This window comes from Stegodyphus dumicola, chromosome 8 (genome assembly GCF_044657685.1).
Source record: "Stegodyphus dumicola isolate Sdum_Otavi_A_Nest chromosome 8, ASM4465768v1".
Taxonomy (NCBI): Eukaryota; Metazoa; Arthropoda; class Arachnida; order Araneae; family Eresidae; genus Stegodyphus; species Stegodyphus dumicola.
Window position 1 is genome coordinate 4,277,233 of NC_140775.1, and position 20,384 is coordinate 4,297,616.

General features: G+C 35.2%; 1 protein-coding gene and 1 long non-coding RNA gene across 4 annotated transcripts in view; one reads left to right on the forward strand and one right to left on the reverse strand.

Annotated features, from left to right (window-relative positions):
- The first annotated feature begins 5,317 nt into the window (after positions 1–5,317).
- Positions 5,318–20,384, forward strand: part of LOC118186100 (uncharacterized) — a 52,857-nt gene continuing 37,790 nt past the window's right edge. Inside the window, exon 1 of the long non-coding RNA XR_015042463.1 lies at positions 5,318–5,389. This is a non-coding gene — a long non-coding RNA (uncharacterized LOC118186100). The remainder of the gene's footprint in view (positions 5,390–20,384) is intronic.
- Positions 12,913–20,384, reverse strand: part of LOC118202133 (dynamin-1-like) — a 204,191-nt gene continuing 196,719 nt past the window's right edge. For all 3 annotated transcript variants that reach the window (XM_085821524.1, XM_035356112.2, XM_085821523.1), the window contains one exon: positions 12,913–13,311. In XM_085821524.1, the coding sequence (XP_085677650.1) occupies positions 13,207–13,311 (105 nt within the window). In that variant the 3' untranslated portion in view covers positions 12,913–13,206. The remainder of the gene's footprint in view (positions 13,312–20,384) is intronic.

The window sequence follows — 20,384 nt, forward strand, 5'->3', positions numbered from 1 at the left end:
CAGATGCAGAACTGATTAAAGGCTGATATAATACTGGTACTGATATTAACACTGATTAATACTGCTACATTACTGATACATTGATATAAAACTGAATATTAATACTGATGAAATGGGAATGATTTTGCACAAGTCGGTAAATAAATCCACGAAATTATACGTTACAGAGATCCCCCCCCCCAAAAAAAAAAGAAAAATGAGAATTAAAATATCATAGATCAATGTTCTACTATTACATTACTTGTACATTACTGATGAAATATAACTGATACACTACTGATACAAGACTGATATATTAGTGATACAATACTTTACTGATTGTAAGACTGTTTTCATTGCTCATGCGATATATGCATGAGCAAATATGCATATACAATACTTTACTAGTATTAATACTCATACAATACTTAACTGATATTAATACTCATACAATACGTTACTGATATAGATACTCATACAACACTTTTATTGGTATTAATACTCATTCAATACTGACTAATAGTGATTAATTGTAAACACTACTGATACAAGACTGATATATTAGTGATACAATACTTTACTGATTGTAAGACTGTTTTCATTGCTCATGCGATATATGCATGAGCAAATATGCATATACAATACTTTACTAGTATTAATACTCATACAATACTTAACTGATATTAATACTCATACAATACGTTACTGATATTGATACTCATACAACACTTTTATTGGTATTAATACTCATTCAATACTGACTAATAGTGATTAATTGTAAATGGGAAATACTGATACTGATACAATACTTTACTCAATTACGACTGTTACATTACTGATACAAATGTGGATATATAATATTTAAATGTTACAATACTGATACAATACTTTACTGGTATTAATACTGACACAATACTGATTAGTACCGGTACTATACTTTGCTGGTGTAAGACTATTATATTGTTGGTACAAATTTGCATATAATCGATACGGAGCATACGTTTATGGCAGCAGGAGAATTTACGCTGTCTGACATAAGTCCATGCCCAGCGCAGACAGTTTGTCCATTAAATTGACAACCTTTGTAATCAGATATCTCTGCTTTATGATAAATTTGCAGAAGGCCTGCCTGATGGTACTTGGCAGTTGAATATGAAGATCAGATGTCAATGGACAAGTGGTCAGGTAATGCTCTGGGGATCCAATATCTCCGCAGCAGCAGAACTCAGTATGGCTGAGCCCGTGTTTTGCAAAATATTGCGGAAATGGACCATGGCCAGTGATAAATCGAACGAGCTGAGGGTTGGAAATGATACGGTCAGTGTCCACATACGCTATGTGATACTGCGTTCGTCGACCTTTGAGCCCTCGTCCCATTCCTCTTGCCATCGTCCAATGGCCTTCAATCTCGGGCATTTCTTTAGATAAGAAATAGGCCATGGGATATTGACTTGAGTATCTGCATTGCCTGAAGCTGCCTCTTTGGCTAGACTGTCTGCAGTTTCGTTTCCGTAATGCCCAGCATGAGCTTTGATCCACTCAAGTTTAAGCTGATGGGGGAAATGCTCTCTTAGGTCCTGCTGAATGGTTTGGATGATGGTAGATGGATGGTCAGGATTACCTAAAGCACGCAACGACGATAGACTGTCTGTTTTTATAACTGCTTTTTTAATACCGTAAAAGATTAAGTAGCGTAAGGCTTGTGCAATAGCAATCGCTTCACCTTGGAAGACTGAATTTTGAGAGCGCAGTTGACCTTTCCAATGATGTGTAACTATATGATCCCGCAAAACAGCAAAAGCACTGCCTGTGTTTTCGTTGATTTTCGAGCCGTCTGTATAAATTTCTATTTGAGAAGGCAGAGCTGCAGCGTTATGCTTTGGCATACTTTTATTTTAAGCTGTTCTCAGTTCATCATATCAGTGTTCAGTTTTCTAACTAAAATGGGCGGCCGACCAGCAGCCGAACGGTAAAATCCCTGAACACTAATATTTAATTTCGGGACTCGAATCCCGGCGAAAGGAGTAGCGGCATAGGCATTTCCGCGGCTTTCCCCCAAGTGTAACTTGTATACGAGACAGATTCCCTTAGAAATTTCTCGACGAAGGCATCCCTTCCCTTAGGCAGATAGCGCTCGTGCGCTTTGCCGTAATTAAATAAACCAAACCTTAGTACCATTCCGTTACATAAACATTTTTTTTTTTATTTATTTATTTATTTTTTTTTATTTTAACATTTTGTGTGTTTACTTAATTTATTAAAAATCACATTCTTGGCCCTTACGTCACATAAGATTCGATTCAACGGCAAAATCACAAAACACTTAAAAAAGTATATCTTTAGAATTTCCGATAAACGGTCTCGCGAGCTGGAGATAAAAATGTTTTAATCCATACAGTGTTGCCACTGCTCGCTTGGAAATCGTTGAGTTTCTTAATCAAAAAGTTAAGTTTTACAAAATATGAAATAGATAATAAAACAAAATCGGAATTTAAAATTCGGGCTTCCAGGTGCCCATGTTCGAGTGGAGGACTAAGTTATTCAAAATTTGATGACTGAAAGTATTGTTGTTTATTTACAATGCAATAAAATAAATAGAATAATAGTAAAGGGTACAGCAGTTCTGGCGCTATCTGAGGATGGTTAGTTTGGTTTGGTTAAACTGATTACGGTAAAGCACAAGAGGGCAATATACCTAGGGGGAGAAATGCCTTCATGGTGGTTTGGTTTTGGTTTATTAGATTTAGGCAAAGCACTCGAGGGCTATCTGCCTTAAGGGAAGGATGCCTTCGTGGAGGACTTTTTAAGGAAAACTGGCTCGTATTCACATTACGCATGGAGAAAACCACGAAAGCGCCCATATCGCCTTGCCTGTAATCGAATCTAGGTCGAACTTTTAGTGCTCAGCGATTTTACCGCTCTTCCGCTGGTTAGTTCGTCTCCTTCTCGCATTGTGGAAAAACAACGGCATCTACAGCCACAAACTTTTAAACACATGTAGTCATCCATGCGCATCTCGAATATGTGCACCCCAGACCCCGAATTCCGAATTTGTTTTTAGTCCAAAGGAGCAGTTTGCACAGAAGGACTGTTAATTTAGTTTTGGCATTTTGCGTTCACTCACAATAAGCGTTGTTTTATTTTTCAAATTGTTGCCACCAAATATTATCGTCCTGTATTATATTTAAAGGAATTAAATAATGAAGAATCTGCATGAATGTATGTATGTTTCTCTCATTGCGATAAAACAACGGTACCTAGAACCATCGAAATTTGAATAACGTAATCTTCCATAGAATATGGGCATGTGGAAGCCCTAATTTGAGTTTGAAATTTTTTTTATTATCGATTTCACACTTTACGGAAAAAAAATTATCTTCAGCGCACGAGACTCTCTATCGGAAATTCTAAAGATATGCTCATATTAAAATTATTTTGCAATGGAATGAAACAGTTTTATCTTCGGCGTCCCAGTTTGTTGTCATTCGGCGAATTGTAAAATTCTTTTATAATTTTATACAGGGTGTCCCAAAACGACCGCATAAACTCTGCACAGCTAGATTCCTCGTTGGGAGTACATAAAAACTGCCCAAAGAAGCGTTCCTGTACGATCGATAGTTTACGAGAAAAATGCGAAAATCAAAGTATGACGTCACTGCCGGTGCAAGAAAAAAACGCTTTATTGGACATATCAACAACTACCGGTAGTCTTCGTATGGTGACCATGTATTCCGTTCGTGACTACTGCGACATGTACTTGATGTACGGCCGATGTAATGGAAATGCCTTACGAACTGCTAGGGAGTATGTCCGTCGATATCCGTCCCGCCGTCCTCCCGATGTCAACGCCATCCGTAGGCTCGACGACAGACTAAGAAATAGGGGAAATACGGGAAGCGTCTTGCCAACAGCCAATCTTCACGATACTGGAGGACCGCGGAGCGGCCTGACGGTAGCACAGGCGGTGGTTGCAATACTGCAGCGGGTAGAAGAGACGCCCGAGGTAAGTACAAGCGCATTAGCCCGTGAAATGACTTCGAGTAAAAGTACTGTGCACAGGCTTGTACGGTCTGAGAGGCTACACCCATTTCGGTACACAACCGTGCAAGGTCTGAAACCAGATGACTTTCAGAAACCGCGTGGCCTTCTGTGAATGGCTGTTGCAGCAACAGAACACAGATAATGGTTTCATTGTACATATCCTGTGGACCGATGAATCATGTTTCACTCGTGATGGGGTATTCAACCATCACAACAGCCATATGTGGTCCCAGGTTAATCCGCATGCAATCCGGCCGCAGAAACATCAGGAACTTTGGTCTCTTAACGTGTGGGCCGGCATACTCGGGGATCTCCTGCTTGGACCATATCTGTTGCCTGAACGGTTCTCAGGACTGTCATAGTCATACTTGGTGTTTCTCAATGAGAACTTTACCGAGTTCCTCGATGACATACCATTAGTGGCAATACAGGGACTTTGGCTCCAGCATGATGGGGCTCCTGTACGTGGTTGGCTGGATATGGAATACCCCGGCCGCTGGATCGGACGGGGATGGTCCGGTTCTATGCCCGCCACGTTCGCCAGATCTTACACCTTTGGATTTTTTCCTATGGGGCCATCACAATGTACTTCCAACGAGGAATCTAGGTGTGCAAAGTTTATGCGGTCGTTTTAGGACTTCCCTGTATATCTGTCCTAGATCAACCAACTAAAAGATTTAAAAACAATAAACACATTTTTTTAACTCTTTAATTTGATTGATTTAAATAAAAATACATTTAATGCATGATGTAGCTAATTAAAAATCTTAAATATTTTATGAGATTTCACTAGCTGAACTCATAAAAATAATCACTTTTTTCTTTCTTTTTTTAAAAGTAGCTGCTTTAAGCAGCTTTCCGCATCAGCAGTTCATTTGTTTCAATTACATATTTCCAACAAATGGCACATTATATTATTGCTCGTTGAATAAGATGCACCTGTAACAAGTTTCGTCGATGGGCATAAGTTTGTTATGGTAAAACAAAGTCAATCTAATTTTGAATTACACCTAATTTACAATATTTCATATTGGCGTCGTTCTTCTTCCACATAAAGCTGAAACACATAGAAAACATATGTCTACATATAATAAAAGAAAGAGTCTCTATCTGTGTGTTTTTCGTTCGTGCTGCGCGTAAGTTAATAGACCCAGGGCTACGAAATTTGGTACATAGGTGCATCTAGACAAGAGGCAGTGTACCTCGAAGCGATTTTTTCAAAGTTCGAATCAAATTTTTTTTTTATTTTACTTTTTTTGATAAAATCGCATCATTGTGAATAGTTTCATTCTTTCAGAAATGTGGTTTTTGGCAACAGTTTTTCATTCAATGCTTTGTATACTGGACTGCTGACTGTTGAAAATATGAGGTAAAATATTTTTAATTATACTTTCCTTTTCAGTTTTTTTTTTCTTTTTTTTCCTGTGTGTGTGTGTGTGTTTCTTTTATGTTATTTACCCCTTATTCCACTGTTTTTAAGATATTGAAAAGTTTTGCATGATTTTTTTTAGGAAACAAAATTTTAGCTTAACCGAGCTGGGTAACAGGGTTTGTTACCCGGTTATATATTTACATTTCATGCAGCCGAGTGAAACCAGAAAGGGAGGTGCACATTATCGTGTTATAGCAGTCCCCTATACAAAGTTTCAACGTTCCACGTCTACTCGTTTTTCAGTTATGCGAGATACATACATAGGTACATACGTACGACGTCACGAAAAAAAAAAATAAATAAATCACTTCTGAATCCATTTTAAGAGTATTTTATAATTCATTTCGGGAAAAAGAGTCCGTTATTCTGTTGCATACATACATATAATACCCCCCCCCCCAAAAAAAAAATTCAAATGGATTTGAGGACGGTCAAAATAGATATTTTCGTTGAAATATGATACCTGAAATTTTACTTATTATTACAGTACTTCCAATACTTCCTTTGCTCCTAACGAGGAAGTAAAAAGGGACCCTTCTCAATAAATCATGAAAATTTTAGCTTCAAAGACATTGAGAAAAAATGTATTTTCGTAATTTCCACAACAACTTGTTATTACTTCGTTGTACGAAGTAAAAAGGAAGTATTGTAATCGCGAAAAGTTTCAGGCATCATATTTCAACGCAAGTATCCATTTTCACCGCTATCGAATGCAATTTAACGATGTTTTTGCTTGACATCTGTACGTAAGGAGAGAATAAAGGACTCTTTTCCAACAAAAAATTGTAAAAATAATTTAAGATGAATTCTGAAGAGAATTTTTCGTGGCGTCTGTACGTACGTATGTATCTCCCATAATTCAAAAACGAGTAACATCAGAACGTTAAAATTTTGTGCATAGGATTGCTATAAAATGTAGATGTGCACCTCGTATTTTGTTTGCAATCGGCCGCACCATTTCGTTACTCGGCTCAGTGATCTCAGTTTCTTTATCCTTATATGTTTGTAAATTGTACATTTTTTGCTTTAAAAATGATTGAATTATGCTGTTTTTATCTTCCGGTTAAGGTTTTATGCCTTTAGGAAATCTGCAAGCAATATTTGTAGAATTATCAACAATTTAAAAGCTGTTTAAGTGGGGTTAAGCCTAATTTTTAAACAACATGGCGGACATAGTTGTTTACATTTGAAACAGCAGAATAGTAGATTTGTTGCCAATCTAGAGAGACTAAGCTTCGCAACAACAAAGGTAACGCCTTCATTTATTATTGCGAATTAAATCATGCTTAATCCTTTCTGGAATTTTTTCGAGGAAATAATTGTTTAAGATTTACTTTGTAATTTTTAACATAGATATTTTGAGTTTTTATGTATTTTTGGCCTTATCGCGAAGTAAGAACTGAATTAATTGAATGAGAAATACTGAATCGTCTGTGAAAAACTGTTTCTTTTTTGTTTTGTTTACTTAATTTCTTTTATACATCGTTTTAGACTTATTATAATATTTGAATAGAACATGTAGCAACGATTAGATAATTTTTCAAATGAGAAAAATTTATATGCATTCTGAGTTATAATATGAACGAAATGTAACGCTGTTAAGTGAACCTAGCTCCAGAGTGTCGCTATGGTAAACAAATATAGTGAATTTTAAAGAGTGCGTTTATTCTATTGTGGTTTATGCGTCATCGGCGAAGTAGATTTAATTCAATCCAATAAGTTTAAATTAAATGCAAGAAAACTGCGTATAATTTAATATTCTGTACAAGGAAGTCATGTGGTGCACACATCAGATTTTTTTTATCGCTAGCAAATACCGGTGGTGTAGTGATGGTAAACATTCTTTTATTGTTTACCATTCATATGTTATTCTCTTATTTATTCATTTATTTATGGAATATTCGAAGGAATAGCTTTCACGATTTTGACCCACTGCATGATGTAACTGTTATTTCCGACAAATTGAGGTTTCCTGCATCTTTTCCAGCGTTGTCACTCTCTGTACTGCTAACAGAATTTCGTAGAAGATATTGAAGTTTTTATGCAAGTAATGGGCTATAAAGCTGGAAATTTCTTGTGATATCTGAATAAAAAGATAATTTCCAAAGAGAGGGCATCAGCTAATAGTAACCGGAAAATGTTTTTTAACTTTTTGGTACTCAGAAAACTGCTATTAGATGTGACGTAGGATTTTTATCTTTCACAGTATGAGAATAGTTGCTTGATAAAGTAAGCGATTGAAAAGCAGTGAAAGTATTTTTTAACAGTGTTAATGTTTATTTTACATATTTAATATGTAAAGTATTTATATTCAATATCTATACTGTCACTTCTCCCTTTTCTTTTCTCTGCCAGAATGCAAATTTTAGATTTCACGTTTTTAAATGAGGTGTGAATACTCAAGTTTGAGCCAACTTGCACGTTAATATTTTCGTACAGGCACTGGCTAAGTAAACTTAGTGTTAATTTGAAATTCTACCTTTTGAGTTACACCATATAAATGCAGGCTGATTTTTTGAGCACCAAAAGTTCCTGTTCAATTATTTGAGTTCTTAATAAAAGGATCTTTTACATCTTCGTTACGTTTCTGTTTGGCTTCTAGACGTAGCGATTATTCGCTTCGTTCTATTAGTCTGGACTTGGAGTGACCAAAAAGAGTGAGACTAAGGAATAATATATCTAACTGATATAATTTTAATCCATTTTCATTTATAATATGTTCAACTATTATTATGATGAATATTTTCATCATTTTTTGTAATTAACCATCAAGTTATTTCTGACACCTTGTATTCCGTACATCACGACTCAACCGTTTACTTTTAGCCATCATTATGTGTTTCTGCACTTTTATGAAAGTTGTCCATCGCTCGAAGGGTCCACCTTCTTAGGGGAGCTCAGTCGTGAAGGTGCAGGGAATTTTATGCAAGTGATCAACTGTTTGAAAAGACAACCTGCATACGGCTATCGCGCCACAAAGGTTCTTGCACCTTTATGTAAGTCGTGCATTTTTCGAGAAGAAAGAAATACGTACAGGGTTATTACCTCAAAGGTTCTGCTACACCGATGGAAGTCCTCCGGCATTCGAAAAGACTGGATTGGATTGGATTATTTAATTAAGGCAAAGCACACGAGGGCTATCTGCCTAAAGAAAGGGATGCCTTCGTGGAGGACTTTCTAAGGGAAACTGGCTCGTATACACGTTACACATGGGGAAAACCACGAAAACGCCCATGCAGCCAGCCCGTTCGCGGGATTCGAACCTCAGACCGAACTACCAGTGTTCAGCGTCTTTACCGCTCGGCCGCTGGTGGGCTTCGGAAAGACTGAGATTTTCACATGACCGCTCTGTCATAAAGACTCTGTCGCCTTTATGCAAATCGTCTATTATTCGAGAAGAGAAACTCATACACGACTACTTAGCTCAAAAAGGTGCTGGTACACTTTCATGAATTTTTTCGAACATCAAAGGACTCATGCAAGTCCTTTGGTGTTGGAAACGATAGAAACCTTCGTTATGACCGCCCTGCCACACAGGTGCGACACATCTATATAAATTATTCTTTTGACGAAAAGACAGAAACCCTCATGAATGTGCCAGCACATTTTCATCTGAATCAATGCTAACTTCCTAGCTTGGAAAGAGAATTTTTGACTCGACTTTCATTTCAGTGTCCAAACTCTAAATGAATTGCAACGAAAGTAAATTTGCACTTGAAGCATAAAAATAAAATAACATAAATTTATTTTCGCTTCTCGGAGAAATAATAACGCAACACAATATTTAAATCATACACAACGCACAATTTTAAATTCTATCCTGGCACCTATTTTTCACGAACTATTACTCAGCAGTAAAGGCGGAACTCACAAAATGATAGGAAATACCCCGCTGACTATTTACGGGAAACAGAGGAATACCTGTTGACGTTGTCAGTTTTCCCTCTCTGGACTTAGATTCTTATTCCTGATTATAGCAATATTTTATTATGAAAAACTACCATCGAATTTATCACAATTCGAAGTCGAAATTGTTGCCACGATTAACTGACTAATTTATTTAAAAATGGAGAATGAACTTAGCATTTATAAGTATTTATTTAATGTCTGTAACAGCAAATGAAGAATATTTGTATTTTAAAATACTATCATACAATTTATCAAATGTGAAAAATATGACCATTTTTGAAGGACTCATTTATTTAAAATGAAAAATGAGTTAGAGAATGAATACAAGAAGACAATATAACCTAAAATGATGAAAAGCGTGACTGATAAAAGTCACTTAATAAAATAAAAATTAACAAAAGATCATCATACAGGTAAAAGCTTAGTATTTTCAGTTAAGAGGCAAATATTTAATTCTCGATCTAGACGTGCATTCTAAGTTAAAAATATATCGTTCGAAGTAAAATAGTACCAAACGAAGCGTGTCGCATTCAGTGTTCTCGTTTAAATTTATATGTACTCTCTTCTTTATCGCCACAAAACTTCTCTTTAACTTGCAACTAGATCAAATGTAGAAGAGTTGGAAAAGCATGTTTTGGGTTCATTTTCTTTTTAACCTGACCCATAAAGGTTTTATCATCAAATTACACGCGAATGCTGGAATCTCTATAATTTAGTTACACGATTTCGGAGAGAATATATATATATATATATATTATTGCTACGAATGTATTTAGCTTTGAACTTTAGAAAACTTGAAATTAAGGGAGCGTGACTTCGCTTAGTTGCCAAATAATCGTGTTTTATATCGCGATAATTTTATGCGGAATAATTTAACTTAGTTTTAAAAAGTTTGGTAGCGTTCTTTATATTATTATAAGATTTCGCGTAGTTCACTTATTGAATAAGTATTTATAGTACTTATATTTCTCTGGGGCTCGAATTTTCTCATCGGTTTTTAACCTACTTCATGATAAGCTATGGAAAAACAAGGGAGGGGAACAGTTCTATATCTCTCATTCTACTGGACCAATTGACGAAATTTAACTTGTGTTTTTCATGTCTCGACAACGTGACTTAGGACATATATTAGATTTATATATTTCGTTGCTCTAACATAGGTATTTTGAGACAAACGCGGACTTTTTCTGAAATAACATACCATTTTTTATTTTCATTTTTACCATTACCTTAAAGTAGAGGAATTTCGAGGTATACATACAAAAAATTGGAGCTTTTTATTCAAAATTTCATATGATTTGCGTGAATTTACATATTGGCACAATTTGAAATTTGGCATATTTCATATAAGCAATGATAACGCCCAACGTGGTTTAAGCACTTTGCTAAAAATTATTTGAAGAATTGAACGGTGCATTTTTTTCCCCCCCCCTGCTCGTGCACAGTGAAAGGGAAAAGAAAATAGGTTATCATAAATTAAGAGTTTCGGCAAGTGAATTATTCTCTGCGCAAACTGAAAAAAGTGCTGCAAGGTAAATTTTCAAATTTTCGGTAAATTTCACACCAAATTAAAAAAAATTAATATTTAGGGAAAATTTGAGTTGTAAAATCGAAATATGAAAAAAAAAAAGGTATATAATTTCAGAAAAATTCCGATTTTGTGTCAAATTACCTATTAGAGCAATGCTTTATATAGATCTAATATACATCCTAAGCTCCTGAGACAAGCTGACCACTTATCCAGATGCACAAGCACTTCGGAGCACACGGTCTAGAAAACAGACATCAGGGCACTACCGGCCATGGCTCTCTAAGGGCTGTTTGTGCCGCCGAGTTTAGTTTAATATATTCTAAGCAGCGCTTTCGGGACATGAAAAATGCAAGTTAAAATTTCGTTAATCGTTTCAGTAGAATGGGAGATATAGAAATCTGCCCCCCCCCTTTTGTGTGTGTGTGTGCAGAGTGTATACGCACTGTTAGTTGACGGACAATGTGGTGAAGGGATTATTTTCAAAATTCGATTTAGATTTTTTTTTATTTGATGTTTAAACCATTTTTGGCACATACCTTGGTTTAACGAGCAAACTAAGCAGATTAGAATTCGATTCCTTGAATTATTGAATACAGAGGGAAAATGCAGATTGTAACTTAATTTCCTATTTTTGGAAATCGTTTCATTTTTTAAGACTATTTGACACTCATGATTGAGAATTTTCAACATATAAAAATGGATCGACTATAAAATTTTGGAAATTTCACAGATTATAACACACACTTTTTATCCTCCCTTATGATTTTGAAGTAATGACTTCCTTTGACAGTTTGAAATCCTTGTTGAAAAGAAAACGTTCGACTCTATGGCAAACAAAGTGGAACGACCCAGATTTTAAAGAAAGATTCACTTATAATTTAATCTCAATTGTAAGTCAGAGAAGATGCTTAAGTATCTAAACAAAGCTTTAACTACCAGATATTATCAGCAATATTTTCGTTTTGGTAGTTCCGATAATGTAATGGCAGACCGCAAATGGAATTAGCAATATCATACGAAATTCACTTACAGCGCATGCTGAAAAGGAACTTTTGTCGCCAGGAGAAATGAAACTAAATTTGCAATTTGTTTCGTTTGTGTAGGACTGTAAACTCATGTCAATTGTTTGTTATTCGGAATCAATTTTCAGGTCAAAACGATGTGTAAACGCTATTTCTCATTTCATTCTATACAGAAATGCAAAAATACTCGATCATTTCGCATTCGGATCATTTGCTTGTTGATTTTAGCGTTAGTGTATGTATACTGCATTTAGTTTGTTAACTTACGTTAAATCTTGGGCTAATTGAAACCCATTTTTAAGTTAATCTGTTAACAGTAAAATTCTGTCCATTATTAAATAGATGTCGTTGCCAGTTGACAGGACATAAAATCATTCATTTATCTTCATTATACACACATATATATATATATATATATATATATATTTCCTAAACAGTATTGATTAATTGATTATATTATCTCCTAAGTTTAATTAAAGTAGAATTATTTAAAAAGTGTGCATCCATACTGGTAAGTTATATTTTGAAAGATGCTTCTTTATATATTTCTTTTTTAAATTTCGCTCGAGACAATTATTGTGTTTTCTATTCACAATATGATTACAAAAAAAATGCAGAAATAAAACTGAATTAATTTTAAAATTGAAATTCTTTTTGTGTGTTAATATTTTTTCAGTTGTAAAGATCCAGTCTTGTGAGCTGACAAAAGCTGTTGTTATTTTGTTTAAGAAAATATGCGCAATAATTGTGAAACATTTAAAATTAAAAAAAAAAAAATTTAAACTTTTCGTCGAAAGATAAGATTGTCACCTAAACTTTTCTGAGAGCAAATTATTTTTATTTCTTTTTTAATTTTTTCGTTCTTAATATATATTCTTTAAGAAAATTTGAGTCATTTTATTAATTCACAGCGTTAAAAACTTACTTATAAAATACATAAACAAGAAATCATAAAAGCATCCTGATATCGAAAATACATTGCATAAATAAAAACACGGTTGACAGGGACACAGTTTATTTTTCTACACTTTTAAGATATAATTTAGGGAGGGAAACCTGAACTTTTAGATCTAAAGTGGCATTTTATGAATTTTCGTTGATGGCAGGTAGATTAATTTTCCTTCAATTAATCTCACGTGGAACTGATCAGATTTTCATATTTTACATTTAATTTATTATTCATGATATTCGCAATAATAAAAACTATAATAGCCTAGAATTAAAAGAAAATGTAAAAGTTTAGAACAACAAAAGAAAAAATAAATATCATCGTTAGAAAAGGCTTAAAAATATTAAAAAGATTGAATGGCATCAAGAGCTTCTTGTAGACAAGCGCACGTAGAAGTTATTTCCTCTTTCCTCCGGAATTCGTCATCACAGTCTTCCGTCAAAGAGTTCTAGAAGGGGAAGGTGGAGTAAGAAGAAAATATAAGTTAGGAACTTTATATTTACAACAAGAAAAACAAACACGAAAAAGTCAAATTACCTATCGAGATTCAAAAAGTTGATCTTTTGAAAATAAAGGTTAAAATAAATAAAAAAGAGTAGACTGAAACGTCAGGCAATCTATCAATGCAATGATTCTCTAACTTTTTATCCCGAATATTGGTCATAAAATGCTGCTTTGACTTAAGACCCTGTTAACACTCATAAACCCTGATGAATATCCAGAGGTCTAGAAGCCTAAAGGACTCCTATTCAGAGAACACTTTGGCTTTCAAATCCTCCACACTAGTTTATAGAAAAATATCGACAGTCAATATGTAAGGTATTTTCTTCTTCCTTACCGCATGCCTTCGTGGTATAATTTGAAAGCACTCGCGAATAAAGTTCCGGAGTTCGAATCCCAGCAAGAACGCTGCACATTTTATGTTTACTGCTTCGAAAAGCCTAATGACTTTGGCTAACGATAATTCGACCACCAGCGTTTGACGGTCGGGTCCCGACCTCTCCAGTCGCTTTATAAGCTTCTTTAATACAATGCTTTTAAAATTATAAGACACCTAAATCGAGCTTAGCAGCAACCACACCTTGCTACGTCACAAAAACTGGCTTAAGGACTTTGCTTTAAAATTCTAATTTAATTAATGGGAAATTGTATAGCAGCCGACCAGCCAAAGGGAAGCAAACGTCGATCGGCGGTATTCGCTGAGTAAATTACACATTTACTGATGCACAACTTTTTCTTCCCTGATTGGCTACGATTTAAACCCTGTTAAACAGATGTGTATGGATTTAATAACTTTTATGCATTAACTTTTTCCGGTACGCTACCTTTTAAAGTCGGAGTTTTGATTTAAAAAAAAAAAAAAAAAAAAAAAAGGTAGGCAGTCTAATTAGGTCTACAGCAGTACACAAGTAAAATTCTGTGAAGATAGCACTTATCGTTTTAATTCTGTGGGTGTGCCCAAAGTGGCACACTGATTGAACACTGATTGAAAGTGGCACACTCGATAGGTAGAGCTATGAAAAGAGTGCTGAAACAAGCATTGTTGTCAATGAACTGACCGATGAGATGCGGAGAAACAAAGAATACAGACTCTCAGTTGTCCTAGATTATCGGTGAGAACGGTCTGGGCACACCTAGGGTTCACCGTTTGATTTTAAGCAAGATTTCAAGGTAAAAATTTAAAACTAATATAGAATAAAGAGATTAGCATACAGCCAAAAAAATAACATAGAAATTTTTTTTTCAAACAATTCCTTTTATACCCTAAAAAAAATCTAGAAGATTTCTTTGAAAAATGAGGGTCTTAAAAAACTAAACATGGCTAAAATATATGGATTTGTTTGTGTTGAGCTGCCATCTACTATAAATAAAGAAGGTTCAGAGTAACCTATAGTAACCTATAAATCCTTTTTCATTCAATTTTTCTGTGCGTACAGAAGGAAATTTTTAGGTATGTCTAGATCGGACACACTGTGCCGCAAAGGGTTAAACTATAAAGCGTTATGGTGACAAAAACCTTCCTCTGAATGGACCTCCAATGAAATTTTAAACGGGATCAGTGATCATAAGGGGTCGATAGCCAAATATGCACCGACAACTGATCGACGTAATCAGGATCTCGTTAAAAAAATAATAACAAAATTTATAATTAATTATTTATTGATGTAAAGCTGTGTCATTTAGTAAGGAAGGTATCATATGTAAATATATATAAAAATACATTAAAATTAGTTTATAAACTTTAAAAAATAATAGTATTTTTTAAATGCCATAAAAATATTTAGGCAATAAAAGTAATATTTATTATTTGCCAAATGCCAGTTACATTGGCCGTAGGCCATTAAACTCCTTGCTTGCCAATAGCGCTGAAATCTACAAGAAAAATTTGTCAGTGCTTGACACTCGTCCAAATGTTCCGCCGTCATTGGCCGTCCACTATTACATAAAACACACAACGGCGAATCAGCTAGTCCAATGCGAAATAAATGATTCTGTAGACAGTCATGTCCCGTCAATAGTCTAAAAGATGCAACCGCAACTGTTCGCGGATGGTCAGGAACAAAAGCTGGGTTTGATGAGAGAACACTCCAAGGCTTGCCCTCATTAGCCCGAGTGGCAAAATCTCTAAAAGTCTTTTGATATGTTAGCGATGTCAGAAGCTTAATAGCATGGAGGCTTGCACTCGTTTTTGGCTTTTGGAGAACCGTAGCCCCCTTTTTTGCAAACATATCAGCCATCTCATTCCCATAAATACCGCAATGTAAAGGTACCCATTGAAAAGATATCTTGTGGGAAAGTTCTTTTATTACTGCCTGACACTGTTGAACGCATGTGTTCTTACACTCTTGGTAAGAGGAGATGGCCTGCATTGCTGAAGTCGAATCAGACAGTACAAAAGCCCTCCTGAACGAGCTCTGTCTCAATGATAATTGTTGGAGAGCTACATGAATGGCTTTCAGTTCTCCATCATAGCCCGAGTGGCAAAATGGAGTGGAGTAAGCCCCTACAGTTATGTAGAAGCTGAAAAGCTTGCTAAAAACTGCAGCTTCAGCCCCCTTGAATCCTATCGGTCAAAGAGCCATCCGTATATACATGTATCCATTCCTCAGCCGGAATACGTTGCTCAGTTGTTTCCAAAGCTATAATTCTCATTTGCTCTGGACTCATTTCCTTCTTATCAACTTTCATTTCTAGGTCCAACCGCACATCAAGGAAGCTATAATCCAACCCGGATTTAGCAAAAACAGCAGTGCCGGTTTCAGTGTTCTTAAATGATTGTATTGTTCTAGGCGAGAGACACACTGCAGAAAGCCATTTCGTGTCTTCAGATTTCGTTGTTTATTATAATCATAATTCCTCCAATGAGGGTTACTTGGTAGACGAATAAGTCTCTGGAAAAGGATGAAAGCATTTTTCTGAATCAGGTTTGTCATTGGTTGGTTTGCCGATACCAACTGCATTGCCAGAATGGGAGTCGTTTTAACAGCCCCGGTTATAATGTACAGTGCCTGATTTTGGAAGACCTCCAGACGTTGTATCACATCTCACGTAGCCGAGATCAATATCTCACAGCAATAATGTAGTATTGGTCGAATATACATTTTATACGTCGAGTTGAGAGTCTGTCTACCACAACCCCATTTAACACCAGCTAAGCGTTTAAGGATAGGTAACCTACACTGCGCCTTAGCAACTGCCTTCTCCAGGTTAGGCGCTTGTCAAAAATACCGCCAAGATGGGTGGCACCATCCGTCTGCTGCAAAACCGACTTCTCATACATTAGTCTAGGAGTAAAGTGTTGTCTGTTGAGAGCACATTGATTGTCTAATGGAATGCGGGTGGTTTTTCCCAAGAAAAGAAAACACAGCTTATGACTGAATTAAATAAAAATAATATAAAATATAAAACGCAAGAGCACAAAAAAACACAGTTAAAAAGAACCCCGAAGAAAGCAAAACTAGAATGGAAAACAGGTTGTACTAAACGTATGTTTTCCAAATACGTTTAGTATAATGCTTTTAAATTATACTAAAAATAAAAAAATTAATGATAAAAATTTTAAAAAAATTATTACTACAGAACAACATGCAACAAAAGCTTTTTTTTTTTTTAAGTCAAAAAACAACGGTGAAATTTCTTTAATTATTTAAATATAGAACCTATTCTAATTTCACTTAAAAGAAGGAAATGAAATTATTATTTTTCTCCATTTAATTTACCAGTGGAGTAGCGAGCATAACTGGCGCCCGGAGCAAAATACCTTTTTGGCGCATTCCCCCCCCCCCTAGAAAATATAAGATATGATGAAAAAAGTGATATGATGAAAATCTTGTTTGGAGACTATTTGGCGCCCCTCTGAGAGCAGCTCCCGGGGCATCATACACCCCCTTGCCCCCCTCGCTACGCCACTGCCATTTACATACGCTTTAAAGCTAAACACATAATCGTACTTTTATTAATATTTTAAATTTAAATTAAATTATTTTTAATTCGTGTAATACAAAAATTATAATTAATCTGCATTTTACTGAAACAAAACGTACGTCCCGCTCGTTTACTAAAGATTAATAATAAAATTAACATATATCATTCATATTTTGCAATAAATTATGATTTTAATGAAGTACATACGAAACAAAGAAAAATTGGTAGTGAATATACATAAATAAATTAACAATTTTACACCGCCTAAGAAAGAAAGAAAAATCTGACAGAAAAAGTGGAATGCCGGGTAGCCGGGTAGATGAATTCGAGCAATTAGAATTCTATGTTATAGACAAATTTTAAAAATCGATCATTTTTCTTTTCAATCACAATTTAAAATACTATTTTACAAGTGGCGCCATCTGTCGAGTAAAATAGTTCTGAACTCAATCATATCCTTGCAAAAATGACAAGTAAGAAACACACAATGATTCCGCAGCCATTTCTATTGATTGAAATGGAACAGGCATTTGGAGTCGTGTGCTTTTGATTATTATGTTACACATCCAGATTATAGTTTCTTAACATGGCAGCAGCAATAGTAACAGTAGTAATACAGCAATAATAATAACAGTAATGAATAACTGTCAAAGAGTGCCTCTTTCGATTTTAAAGACATTGACTCTATTGTAAAGCTTTTTTGCGGAGAAGAAAAGACATTTCTTAATGAAGAAACTAACTAAAATTTGAAAAAGAATGCAGCGTATAATTAGATATTTGAATAAAAAATTTAAGTTGTAACATTAGCTGAATTTGAACAAACGAAAGCTGTTGTTTCTATTTTGAAATCTAAATGTTTTTATGTTCGAAATTTGTTCTCTACAAAGGCAGTGTTGGACGTAGAGATATCTTCTTTTTTTTACTCTTTCCCACTGCTCCAAAAAAAAAAAAAAAACGGAAACCCTAAATGGGGAGAAATGGAGTTATAGCTACAGTTAGCACTTTGAGGCTATTATTTTAACAATTAACTTTTGGACATTTATAAAATGAAAATACTGGATGAGGTGTGAAGATTTTAGATTTATTTTCATGTACAGAAGAGTTAAGATAAGAAGAATTAATGGAATTTTCGGCAAATCAGGATATCAGGAATTCTGGCTGCAAAAATAAACATCTTCAGTTCATCCAGCCTAATTTCTCTTCCCGTATTTAACGGGGAATTTGAAGCATTCATATATTTTTTGACAAAAAAGAGGAACAAACTGCGAACTATTCATCGCGACAAAAGTATGGAGCCAAACTTGAAAATCGGCCATTTTTAGATCAAGCCCTGACCTCCCAGGAATAAGAATTTTTAAGAATCTTTTATTTCCTTCTGCCCGATTCCATTTTTGTTCTTTATTTTGATATATAATTTTGAGACTCCCAGTTCCTACTCTTTTTTTTTTTTTTTTTTTTTTTCCCCGCTTTCAATTATTGCATGCACTACACCTAGAAATCTGTATAACAGCCATAATTTACCGGATTGGTTTGATTTATTTGATTATGGCAAATCACGCGAGGGCTGTCTGCCTAAGATGGGATGCCTTCGTGGAGAACTTTCCAAGTGAAATTGCCTCATATCCACGTTACACATAGGGAAAACCATGCAGCGAGCCCGTTCGCCTAGACTCGAACTTGGGTTAAACAGCCGGTGTTTAGCAACTTTAACATTTGGTCACTGATGGGCTTAATTTACCCGAAGATGGTGTGTGTGTGTGATTATGACAAAGCCTCGAGGGCTATCTGCCTAAGGGGAGGGATGCCTTCATGGAGGACTTTCTAAGGGAAACTGGCTCTATACACGTTACACATGGGGAAAACCACGGAAACGCCCATGCAGCCAGCCCGTTCGCGGGATTCGAACCTCAGACCGAACTACCAGTGTTCAGCTTCGGCCGCTGGTGGGCTACCCGAAGATGGAAACCAATTGTTGTTATTATTATTACTAGCAGCAGTATTACTATTATTACTATTACTAGCATTGGTAGTATTACAATTATTACTATTATTTCTATTATTACAGGTAGCGGCATTATTATCTTTATTATTACTGGTAGCAGTAGTATTACTATTACTACTAGTAGTAGTAGTATAACTATTATTATTACTAATAGTAGTAGTTATCATCATTGTAGTAAAAAGTAGTAGAAGCGAGGCATAAATTTTGTCTGTTCCGGTCAACCAGTCATACAGGTTACTACTGACAGCATGTAATTTAACCAATTCTTATTTAATTACATTACTGATTTGGCTTCCATTTCCTATCTCTACAAAAATCTATAGTAATAGTAATCGCAGCAGCAGCAGTATTAGTGAAAAGAGGAGTGGGGATAGTAATCTTCGTCATCTTAATAGTCGTCAATAGTAGTGATTATAATTTGGTTCGTTAAATTAATATGGCAAAGCAGATAAGGACATTTGCCGAATACATTCAACTCCTTAGCCAGATAGGGAAGGAAGGTCTTCGTGGAGGTCTTTCTAAGGGAAACTGGTCCCATGTGTAACGTATTACATTACATATGGGGAAAACATGTAAACCGACTTCTAAAACCAAACCAGCAGGCCTGGATTCTAACCGGCATCGAACTACTAGGATTCAGCCGTCTTAGCCGTTCAGTTACTATTGGGTTTAGTAATTGTAGTACTAAGTAGTAAGAATAAAAACGGAAGTAATAAAAATAGCCATGGAAAGAGGCGCTGATGAGAAAAAGAAGAACTTTGAAAAGAGGGCATGAATAAAATTTTGCAAAATTAGAGTAGGAATTAAAAAAAAAAAATCACTTTCTAAAACACAAGTGAGAAATCGGGGTTTGAATCAGAATGAAGCAGGATTAAATTTTTGCTCTAGACTAAATTAATAAACCTTACGTAGCTACTCCTAGCTCTCCAGTTGGTATCTTAAACCTCTTTTAAAACTGGTTTCTCTAAAATTTTTCAAAATCCTCCATGGTTGGTGAACTCTTGTCTCTTGCATTCTACTGCATTTACCAAAATGTAATACCTAAATCGATTTTATTTGAAATATAATTAAAAAAATTACAGTATTCAACAATT